The following is a 12,500-nucleotide window of genomic DNA, read 5'->3' as shown; positions in this document are numbered from 1 at the left end:
ATGCCTTAGTGTGTGTCTCTTCCTGTGTCTCTATCTGTCTGTCTGTCTCATTCTCTGTCTCTGTCTGTCTGTCTGTCTGTCTGCATCACCTGTCCCTTTCTCTCTCTGTCTCTCTGTCTCTCTCTCTCTCTCTGTCTCTCGCTGTCCCCCCTTTCTCTCTGTGTCTCTCTCTGTCTGTCTGTCTCATTCTCTGTCTTTGTCTGTTTGTCTGTCTGTCTGTCTGTCTGCATCACCTGTCTCTCTCTCTCTCTCTGTCTCTCGCTGTCTCCCCCCCCCCTCTCTCTGTCTCTATCTGTATGTATGTGTCATTCTCTGTCTGTCTGTCTGTCTGCATCACCTGTCTCTCTCTGTGTCTCTCTCTGTCTTTCTCTCTGTCTCTCGCTGTCTCTCCCCCCTCTCTCTCTGTCTCTGTCTGTCTGTCTGTCTTCCTCTCTAGCTCTTTATCTCTCCTCTCTCTTCCTCCTCTCTCCCTCTCTCTCTCCCTTTCTATCTCTCCCTGTCTTTCTCTGTATCTGTCTCTCTACCCCTTTCTGTGTCTTCCTGGCTCTTTCTCTCTTTCCCTGTCTGTCCATCTGACAATCTCTGTCTCTGTGTCTGTTTATCTGTCTGTCTCTCTCCCTGTCTCTATTTCTCCTAGTTTATGTCTAAAACTGTAAAAGTCTGTTTCTGTTTATCTGTCTGTGTCTCCATTTCTGTCTGTCTCCCTGTCTGTCTGTCTGTCTGTCTGTCTCTCTCTCTCTCTCTCTCTCTCTCTCTCTCTCTCTCTGTATGTCATTCATTTTACCTTTTGTCCCTTATCAAAGTTCTGACCATGGCGAGATAATGATTGTTTGCATGCTGTGTCTTTGTGTGCGTCCGTCTCGTTCTCTATCTCTGTCTTTCTGTCTGTGTTTGTCTCTCGGTGTGCCTCTGTGTCTGTCTCACATCCCCCCCCCTTTCTCTGTCTGTCTATGTCTCTGTCTCTGTCTCTGTCTCTCTCTCTCTCTCTCTCTTCTCTCTCTCTCTCCTTCTCTTCTGTCCCTTATTAAAGTTGTGGCCGCGAAGAGATGACATTTGTACTATCGACAGCGTCACGACTAATGATGATGCTGCTGATGATGATGATGATGACGATCATGATGACGATGATGATGATGATGGTGATGAACATTATGAAGGCATGACTTCGTCCTGCAGGACGAGCCTTGAGGATGCTGAGGCTGGCCAAACTGCTGAGTTTGCTGAGGCTGTTGAGGCTGTCCCGGCTGGTGAGATACGTGCAGCAATGGGAAGAGGTGAGCCGCAGTGTCTGTCGAGTCAAATACTAGATAAACTTTCCAGTCTGTATTGTTCGGGACATCGTGTGTGCCTGCCTCTGTGTGTGTGTGTGTGTGTGTGTGTGTGTGTGTGTGTGTGTGCACAGTGTATCACCTGACACCGAATACAGCTCAGACAGCGCAAAGCCACTGGAAAGAAGAAAAAAAAAAAAAGTCTACCACCATGCCCCCTGTGTGGGATAAGGAAAGACAGTGAGTGTGATCAGCTAAGTCATCGTTCCTGCTGCATAGAAAAACAAAACAAACAAAAAACAACAAGAACAAAAGAACAGAAAAGAGAACTGGATGTGCATATATATATATATATATATATATATATAGAGAGAGAGAGAGAGAGAGAGAGAGAGAGAGAGAGAGAGAGAGAGAGAGAGAGAGAGAATCACATATATATATGCATGTCCAATTTTCTTTTCTGTTTATATTTACACACACACACACACACACACACACACACATACACACACACACACACACACACATATATATATATATGTGTGTGTGTGTGTGTGTGTGTGTGTGTGTGTGTGTGTGTGTGTGTGTGTGTGTGTACATATAGATAAATAGATACATAGATAGATAGATATGTAGAAAGACAGAGAGTTGAGAAAGAGAGAGGGAGGTGAGGAAGAGAGACAGAGACAGAGACTGGGTGGGGAAGGATAGAGGGGGCGGGGGGGATAAAAGAGACAGACAGACAGATAGATGATAGACAGGCAGACATAGAGAACGAGAAATGACAGCCGACTTGTAGCAGAGAGTCAGTCGATGATTTGTAACGGAAGAGTGAAGCGGAACTGCTGATGAAGTGATTAGTGTCACTCTAAGTGTGTGTGTGTGTGTTGTGTGTGTGCGTATGTGTGTGTGTGTGTGTGTGTGTGTGTGTGTGTGTGTGTGTGTAAAAGACTCCGTGAAAGCTGGTAAGAGAGTGAGAGGAGAGGGGTGGGGTGGGGGGTGGGGGTGGGGGCGGGGGCGGGTCGGTGGAGAAGGTGGAAGGGAGGGAGAAAAGAAAAATAAATGTTGTTGATGACCTGGGCAGGAAATCAAGAAATCTAGTGCAGTTCGTGTTTAGATGGTTGAAGGTCGAAAGGGGGATATGTTGGGGGAGGGGGTATAGGGGAGGGGGGGGGGGGCGGGGTTCGGGTAGCGGAGGTAGGAACGAAAGAATTAGTAATTAAATGACTGAACGAATGAATATTTTACACGACATTATATACAAATTAGATGAATGATCGAATGATTGTTTGACATGATATACACACTAGACGAATGAACGATTGCTTTTTTTCTTTTCTTTTTTTCAAATTTTTATATGTATATGTGTGCGCGTTCGCGTATAAAATAATGAAAGAAAAAAATGATAATCAAATGACTGAACGAATGAATATTTTACACGATATTATATACAAATTAGACGAATGATCGAATGATTGTTTTACATGATATATCATACACACCAGACGAATGAATGATTGATTTTATTTTTTTGAATATGTATATGTGTGCTTGTTCACGTATAAAATAATGAAAGAAAGAATTGATTATCAAATGATTGAACGAATGAATATTTTACACGACATTATATACAAATTAGATGAATGATCGAATGATTGTTTTACATGATTTATCATTCATAATAGACGAATGAACGACTGAGGTTTTGTTTTTGTTTTTAATGTGTATATGTGTGCGTATGTGTTCGCGTGCGCGTGCGCGTGACTCAGTCCTGACTGAATGACACAGTAAACGAACGGTGAGTCCCTAAAAGCAGCTGTCAGTGGACTCTGATTTATGATTATTATTGTTATTATCATTATTACTATCATTGTTGTTGTTGTTACTAGTAGTGGTAGTAGTGTTATTATTATTATTATTATCATCATTTTTCACAATAATAATTTCATTATTACCACTACCATTACAGTTACCACAGGCGTTATTCTTAGTAGTAGTCGTTGTAGTCGTAGTAGTAGTAGTAGCAACAGTATCATCACAATCAGTATCAGTTTCATCACTTTTTTTTACACGTGTCTTGTGCAGTTCCTGGCCATCGCCGGCAAGTTCATGCGCATCTTCAACCTGATCTGCCTGATGTTCCTGCTGGGCCACTGGAACGGCTGCCTGCAGTTCCTGGTTCCCATGCTGCAGGACTTCCCCAAGGCCAGCTGGGTGGCCATTGAGGAGCTGCAGGTCAGTCAGAGTATGCCGAATACAGAATACTTTATTATACCAACAAGAGGAAATTCATGTGTGGTGTATTTTACCAGTAAACAATACACGGGAATCGCAGTCACTCAGTGTAAACACATATAAGTATCAGTATCAGTATCAGTAGCTCAAGGAGGCGTCACTGCGTTCGGTCAAATCCATATACGCTACACCGCATCTGCCGCAAGCAGATGCCTGACCAGCAGCGTAACCCAACGCGCTTAGTCAGGCCTTGAGGAAAAAATAGATAAATAAATAAGTAAATAAATCAATAAATAAATAAAATAAATAAATAAATAAAATGAAATAAAATAACACCAATAAAATAAATATAAAATGAAATAAAATAACACACACACACACACACACACACACACACACACACACACATGATAAAATAATTAAATAAATAATAAAATAAAATAAAATAACAAAAAAATAAAATGAAATGAAATAAAATAACACACACACACACACACACACACACACACACACACACAAATAAATAAGAAAATAAAGAGAAATAAATGAAATAAAATAAAATGAATGACAAAAAAAAAAATAATAATAATAATACAATTTTACAAAACAAAATATAAAAGACATAAAATGCTGAAATGCTAAGTTGATAAGGACCTTTCGTGCAATGATAGCAATCATACACATGTAATGATTACATACTTTAAAAGTCATTCATCATGAATACATAAGGAACATGAAATGCTCAGATACAAAGTTAATGCTAATCAATATCATACAATAATCACAAATCAACCAGTGCGATAAGCACCGTAAGAGAACAGATAAGATATCAACCTATAGGTAGAACAACAACGTTCATGATTAAAAGCAGTTGTAGCAGTGACAGTGGCAGCCCCTTTGGTGGTTCTGCTTTAATCGCATTATTTCCCACATTTAAAAAAAAAAGTCTTCTTCTTTTGTGTGTGTTTGTGTGCGTGTGTGGTGTGTGTGTGTGTGTGTGTGTGTGTGTGTGTGTGTTCTTAGTGTCATTGTTTTATTGCTGTTCTTCGTAAACAGCCCTTGGTCACGATCGTATTATCACCCACATTTTTGTTGTTGTTTTGTTCTGACTGTTCTTGTTTTCTGTACCGTTCTTTGTATTCGTGATGTTATTATTGTTTGTTTTTGTTCTTGTCGTTGTTGTTTTGGGGTGTGGGTTTCTTTTCGTATGTGTGTGCGTGCGTTTGGTTTGTGTGTGTGTGTGTGTGTGTGTGTGTGTGTGTGTGTGTGTTTCCCTTTTTGCTGTTATTGTTGTTTTTCTTCTTCTTCTTCTTCTTCTTCTTCTTCTTCTTCTTCTTCCTCCTCCTCCTCCTCCTCCTCCTTCTTCTTCTTCTTCTTCTTCTTCTTCTTCTTCTTCTTCTTCTTCTTCTTCTTCTTCTTCTTCTTCTTCTTCTTCTTCTTCTTCTTCTTCTTCTTCTTCTTCTTCTTCTTCTTCTCCTCCTCCTCCTCCTCCTCCTTTTTCTTCTTCTTCTCCTCCTCTTCCTCCTCATCCATCTTATGCTATTGCTGTTCTTGTTGTTGATGTTGTATTTCTTCTTCTTCTTCTTCTTCTTCTTCTTCTTCTTTCTTCCCTTCTTCTTCTTCTTGTCCCCGACCCTTGCGGGACTGTGGACTGTCATCGGAATTGTAGAAGAGGAAGTCACCGACCAGCAGTCGTCTATTTTCTCTCCCGTATGTCTCGTTCACTTGTCCAGCCTGTCAGTGACCGGTCAGAGATTATAGAGTGGGTGTTTTTTTTCCAGGGATAGATAAGGATGAGGAAGAAGAAAGAGGTGGGAAAGGAAGGAAAACAAGGGTGAGAGGGGGGGAAAAAAGAAGAAGAAGAAGAATTGTAAGACTCAGGAAACTATCGTTTACCGATGCGTGGAGTGACTCTTTCAAATGTCAGGTGAGAGGATAAACACACCTTTTTTTTTCCAGATTATGTTGGACCACATGCGTTTTCCCCCATTCATTTGTGGAGGTGGGGGTGAAGCGAGGGGGGTGGGGGTGGGGGGGGGGAGTGGGCACACCGTATTCCTTGCGGCCGCACGTGTAGTTATGAAAAGAACGGTTCAAATTCAAGAATGATAAAGAGGGAGGCTGGGTGTGGGTGTCAAACTTCTGCCACCCCCCCCTCTTCCCTCCCCCGCACTCGCTCCCCACCCTCCCCCCACCCCCCACTCCTCTTATTCTCTATTCTGCCACAGATGGTCTGTGCGTGTATTTATGCGCGTGCGTGTGTACGGTATGCGTATATCTCAAAAGACCCCCACCCACCCCACCCCCAACCCCCACCCACACACACACACACGCCACACATACACACACTCCCTCAACATGCCCATCCCCTGCGATTTCTAATCCACTCGACCTGACACTTACCCTTTAACGTCATTACAGTTTGAAATGTCAAGTGTGTAGCAAACTCGCAGACCCTGCTAGCAGTCCATGAATCTTGGAGAATTGGAAGCATCGGAACTGGGAACTAAAAGGAAGCATGCATGTCACAGCATCGAAATGTCGAAATGGAGAAGATGAGCTTCAGGATGAAAAGAAAAAAAAAAAAATTCGGAGGAAGGAGGGGTGGGGAGTGGGGAGGGGGGGGGGGGCTTTGGAGCGGAAAGTCGACTGCCATTCGAAAACGTAGAAGATGAATTTCAAGCCCCACACCAATGATAAACTTATCACTTTGGGGGAAAAAAAAGAAAAGAAAAAAGTCTGTGGTAAGCGAACTGCCAGTCCGTTTAAACTCTGTTCTTTTTGGAGAAAATATTTATCTTTCAGAAACTTTTCTTCAAGCAACTTTCGTAACAGTATTCTTTTTTTTTTTTTTTTTTTTTTTTTTTTTTTTTTTTTGAGACACTGAACAGTATGAATATGACTTCAAGCATTTGGTGCAAGTAATTATCTTTCAGAAAACTTTAAAGAGCATTGTTAACAGTATTCTTTAAAAAGAGACCTTGAACAGTATGAACATGACGTCAAGCATTTAGTGGGAATAATTATATGTCAGAAAACTTTAAAGCAACATTGTTAACAGTATTCTTTAAAAAGAGACCTTGAACAGTGTGAACATGACTTCAAGCCTTTAGTGGGAATAATTATATGTCAGAAAACTCTAAAACAACAATTGTTAACAGTATTCTTTTTAAAAAGAGACCTAGAACAGTGTGAACATGACTTCAAGCATTTGGTGCGAATAATTATCTTTCAGAAAACTTTAAAGCAACATTGTTAACAGTATTCTTTTTTTAGGGGACCCTGAAGGGTATGAACATGACTTCAAGCATTTGGTACGAATAATTATCTTTCAGAAAACTTTAAAGCAACATTGTTAACAGTATTCTTTAAAAGAGAAACCTTGAACAGTGTGTTTCATGACTTCAAGCATTTAGTGCATGAGCGCAAGCAAACTGGGTCCTTTCGTGGCTTTCCAAAATGCCGCGGCAGATCTCGGCAAGCATAATTCGACTTCCTTGTTCCTGGGAAATGGAATTAGTGATGTCACGGGGCTGTTACCGGGTGGGGAAGAAAAAACGTTGGGCTGAGCAGATTTTTACACCCCTTAATTCTTTTAGGCCTTTCCATTTTCTTGTCAGCCAACATGCAGTGATTACGGGCAAGAGAGAGAGAGAGGGGGGAAGAGAGACAGAGAGAGAGCGAGGAGGAGGAGAGAGAGAGAGGAGGAGGAGGGGAGAGAGAGAGGAGAGGAGAGACAGAGAGAGGAGGAGGAGGAGTTGGACGAGAGAGAGGGGGGAGGAGAAGAAAGACAGAGAGAGATTGGAGGAGGAGGAGGAGGAGAGAGACAGAGGAGAGGAGAGAGAGAGAGAAGAGGAGGAGGAAAGAGGGAGAGAGAGAGAGAGAGAGAGAGAGAGAGAGAGAGATGGATAAGGATTGCAGAGAGAAATGAAAAGAGAGCTGGGATAGTGGACGGGGAACTGTTTGAGTGATCGGAGAAAGGTATATTTTGGTGGAGTTAAAAATAAAGGGGTAGAGGTGGAAGTTCGGTGTGGGGGGTGCGGGGGTTAGGGTTTCGTAAAACGACGTAAAAGGAATGCGAAGAAATGACTAGAGATTGAGGGAGGTGAGACCTTTTTTTTTTTTTTTTTTTGGTCCGACTTCTTTGTTCCTCTTTGTACATGAGACATCTTTGTTCTCACTGTTTTATTGCAAGAACTTTGTGACAATGTAATGTATAAGTCGCATTCTCTCATTCTCCATAATGTAGTTATGCAATCCACATGTCTTTGTGGGGTATGATGGTTTAACTCGTGTGCTACATGTCTGGTATTGGTTTGTTTGCTGTTGTTGTTGTTTTTTTTCTGAGTACAACTCAGTTTCAACCAATCAAGTGTGGGATGATTGAACAGAAATCATATTCTGAACATCGTAAAGTTCGCTGGTGATGGAAGGCGAACCTAAGGAACACCATCATTATACATTAGTATTATTATTATTATTCTCTGCTCTTCCGATCGGTTAGACGGGAAATTCCAGCAAAATAGCAAGTTGATTAAGTAAATCAGAACGATGTCCATAATTGTAGAACTAAAACGAACAAATAGACAAAACACGGAGACTGGAGTAAAGGTGTAAAAACTTCAGAAGCTGTAAAAAAAAGGGCGGTGGGGGTGGAGTGAACTGTATCGCAAAAGACCTAAAGAAGAAGAGGGGGGCAGGGGGGGGGGGGGCAGAGACAGACAGGCATACAAGAAAAAAAAAAGAAAAAAAAGAAAAGAAACAGCACCATCATACGCACTTTATTCAATCAGTCAGACAATCAGTCCAAGGTTGTCAAGACAAGGCACTTGATTGGCTAGTCTGTCAGATATTGGGTTTGTCAGTCGATTCCACGGCTGTTTGGTTTGGCGGTTGGCTAGTTGGTCCGTGGCTTCGATTCTCAGGGTTTTTTTTGTTTTTTTTGTTTTTTTGGGGGGGTTATTTTTGGTCCCTTCCGCGCTAACGTCAGTCGTCAGTTTTGGTGTTTGCTTGATTCGTTTCATCATCTCATATTGACGTAATGGTATTTGTCATCCTTGGTCATCATCATCATCATCGTCGTCGTCGTCGTCGTCAATATCAACTTTGTCATCACCATTATCGTCGTTAATTGTATCATCATCATCGTCGTCGTAGTCGTTGTCGTCGTCATCGTCATTACAATAACAATGATGATACTGACGATGGCTACGATGATTATAATGCTCGTGTCGTTGATGACGATGACATTATTGATAATGATGATGATGATGATGGTGATGATGTTGGTGACGATGATGATGATGATGATGGTGGCGATGATGATGCTGATGATGCTGATGATGATGATACTGACGAAGATGGTGATTCCCAAATCAAAAGTGAAATCGTTGCATAAACAAACCATGCAGAGACCACAAATTTACCTGATCAACTAAAAAAAAAAAACAGTTCGTCTTGCGTTTTCGTACTCATCGAAGCACATCGAAACAGAGAAGCACATCGATCTGAGATGCATGCGGCCAGAGTCTTACGAACTCGTTCAATCGATGACGACCACCCACCCACACCTACCCCCACCCCTCCCACTCCACCCCCTCCCTAAGACCATGGATCAGAAATAGTCGGCAGGAAATTAAGGAGAGGGCTGCAAGGACAGGGGGTATAATCGGTATTTAGTGACATGGGTTCGTTCGGTGCTGCAAATTATAACAGGTGATTGCGTGAGGGGGAGGGAGGGGTGGGGTGGGGGCGAGGGGATTAGTGGACATATTGAAGTACGTATGTGTGGGTGGTTCGGATACATGATTGTGCGCGTGCGAGCGACTGTGTATGTGTGTGTGTGTGTGTGTGTGTGTGTGTGTGTGTGTGTGTGTGTGTGTGTGTGTGTGTGTGTGTGTGTGTGTGTACACGAGTGTATGCACGCGCGTGCCTGACGATCATGTCAGTTCTGATGCGAACACGCACACACACACACACACACACACACACACACACACACACACACTGATATCAACAGTTCCTGTGTGTGTGGCCAGGTTGTTAGTAAAGCTTGGTTATGCTCCGCTCAGTGTTAGAAAAGTCATACCACGTAGGTATTTGGGCCTCCCCCACCCCACCCCTTACCCCTCACACACACACACACACACCACCCTTCCATTTCCCTATCCCTCCCTACCTCCCCCCATACTTTTCTCTTGTTGGCAATGAGTTATGTGTAGTGGCGGGACGTAGTGTTGCCTGCAGCAGTCTCATTTACAATTGAGAAGGGCTCTGGCGAGTGAATCGGGTCCAGTTGTCGGTGCTGTGGGTGGAGAGGGTTTCACCATATATATATATATATATATATATATATATATATATATATATATATATATATATATATATATATATATATATATATATATATGATAGTCAGTCGTGTCCAACTATGACCATCACAACAGCAGAGGAGGCAACTGCTGTTCCGACTATTTAGGCTAGAAATTGATTATAGTGGAGAGCGTCTTGCCCAAGTTACATCCCCACTCTCTCGGCCAAGAGGGTTTTAGGACAGTCGGCGTTGGGATGGTTCCCAAAGGCCAACCAGCCCACAAGGCTGCAGCACTAAGAGCCAGTGCAATTTTGCCTCCTAGTTTGAGAATCATAGTCCTTCACAAAAGCCCAAGCTGTAAGTGATTTCCCATGGACTGGAGAAACCATTGGTATAACAGCTCTCACTTTGCTGTTGGCCCAAATGTCTGTGATATCACCACACCGCTACAAACCCCTCCGGTTTTTTTTTCCTCTACTGTCTGACTTCTTTCCTGTCTTGCCATGCGGCTTTGTACACTACCAGACGATAGGGGGGAAAATGCTTGGCGTGTGTGGGAGAGGTATAGTGTAGGGGGAGGGGTAGGAGATGTAGGAGTAGGGTGGGGTGATATGGGGGTGGGGATGGGCGGGGTGTCGAGGGATGAGGTTGTTGGATTCACGTCGTGTGTGTGTGTGTGTGTGTGTGTGTGTGTGTGTGTTCAGTGGAAGGGAGTAGATGGCGGAGTACATGTGCGTCATCAGGCCTGTCGGACTTTCAAATACATAACACAGGATTACCAGTTACTTAGTTTGTTAGTTAGTCAGTTAGTGAATAGATTTGCATTTTCTAAAACCATTTATCAGACGCTTTTGAATATATTTACTCCTCTGACTTGCATTCGTGCATAATAGGGTCTTTTCTTACCCTGCTTGTTCGTCTAACACACAAGGTTGATCAGATGCTACAAACCAGTCCCAAAGAATGCTACAGCCGTCTGGTCAGTGAAATCGGCGTGTGTACTGTGTATGGGGCTTAGCATGGGATGGCGGGGCCCCATCCTCACCTTCCGCCGTTTTGACTCGCTCCTCCCGCCAACCGCTGTCAGGTTCAGTTCCTTTTATACCTGGATGAATTGAGGAAAACCGGGAGTGAAAATGTCTTTCCCAAGAACATCATCGATGCCTTGACTACTGATGAACACTGAATCAGTCGCCCAACGTTTGTTTGATCCACTCCTTCGGGTCCCTTATTCTTTCTTTACTTGAACTTCTAGACTGTTTGTTTGTTTTTTGTTTTTTTTTTGTTTTTTTTTGTGTGTGTGTTTTTGTTTTGTTTTTTGTTGTTGTGAAAACCCTTCCTCCAATGTCAAAGATTTCGGGGCCTTTAACCTGGAAAAAAAAGTGTGTGTGTGTGTGTGTGTGTGTGTGTGTGTGTGTGTGTGAAATAGAGAGAGAGTGTGTGTGTGTGCGTGTGTGTGTTTGAGAGAGACAGCGAGAGAGAGACAGACAGACAGACAGACAGAGAGAGCATAGATATATGATTTTTCAGCCTTCCACGGTTATTTTCTTTCTTTTGCTGTCATCAGTGACATCACGAAGACCCTGATTTTTTTTTTACGGGCAGGACAGTCAAAGGGTTTTGAATAAACGTCAGCCTGAATTTTTTTTTCTATTATTTTATTTTATTTTATTTTATTTTCATTTGCTCATTCTGTTTGTCCTCCAGGACGCCCACTGGGCGGAGCAGTACACGTGGGCGCTCTTCAAGGCCCTCTCCCACATGCTGTGCATCGGCTACGGGCGCTTCCCGCCGCAGAACATGTCGGACACCTGGCTGACCATCCTGTCCATGCTAAGCGGGGCCACGTGCTACGCGCTCTTCCTGGCGCACACCACCACGCTCATCCAATCCTTCGACACGTCCAGGAGGCTCTACAACGAAAAGGTGAGTGCAGCGTGCGCCTTGAAGCGTACGCTACTACTGCTGCGTCAGTGCACGCGCGTGCACTGTTGTGGTGGTGCGCGTGCACTGTAGTGGTGTTTTGTATATCCAGTGCGGCGAAAAGGCGAGTGAGCGTGAGCGTGCTTGTGCACTGTAGTGGTGTTTGCATATTATGATTTCCACCAGTTCATGTTTGATTATCAGTCAGTACAACTCTTCTCTTCTTCTTCTTCTTCGTTCGTGGGCTGCAACTCCCACGTTCACTCCTATGTTCACGAGTGGGCTTTTACGTGTTTGCCCGTTTTTATCCCGCCATGTAGGCAGCCGTACTCCGTTTTCAGGGGCTGTCCAGTACAACGAAAAGGTGAGTGAGCGTGAGCGTGCGCTGTGCAAACACATACAGTGTATTATGCAGTAGTGTTTGAAAATGATTTCCAGTTCATGTTTGATTATCACCCAGTGCAAAAAAAAAAAAAAAAAAAAAAAGGTGAGTGAGCGTGCGCGTCATTATTCAAACACTTATAGTGTATAATTATGTAGTGGTGTTTGCATGCATACGTTTTCCAGTCTATGTTTGATTATCATCCAGTACAACTGACGAAAAGGTAAGTGCGCGTGCGCGTGCAGTGTACAAACACCTATTATGTGTGTATATGTAGTTGTGTTTGTATATGATTTCCAGTTAATGTTTTATTAGTGGTGTGATGGTCTAGAGGTAACGCGTCCTTCCAGGAAGCGAGAGAATCTGAGCGCGCTGGTTG

The 12,500-nt window shown here is 43.1% G+C and overlaps 1 protein-coding gene across 1 annotated transcript in view; it reads left to right on the top strand.

Moving 5' to 3' along the window:
• The window catches only part of LOC143297117 (uncharacterized), a 188,800-nt gene that overhangs the window by 146,435 nt on the left and 29,865 nt on the right, over positions 1-12,500 (top strand). Inside the window, exons 4-6 of the mRNA XM_076609291.1 lie at positions 1,177-1,274; positions 3,354-3,503; positions 11,524-11,742. Coding sequence (XP_076465406.1) covers positions 1,177-1,274; positions 3,354-3,503; positions 11,524-11,742 — 467 coding nt within the window. The remainder of the gene's footprint in view (positions 1-1,176; positions 1,275-3,353; positions 3,504-11,523; positions 11,743-12,500) is intronic.

This window comes from Babylonia areolata, chromosome 22, assembly GCF_041734735.1.
Source record: "Babylonia areolata isolate BAREFJ2019XMU chromosome 22, ASM4173473v1, whole genome shotgun sequence".
NCBI lineage: Eukaryota > Metazoa > Mollusca > Gastropoda > Neogastropoda > Buccinidae > Babylonia > Babylonia areolata.
Note: the sequence above shows the minus strand (reverse complement) of the source record. Positions and strands in the feature narration are given on the sequence as shown.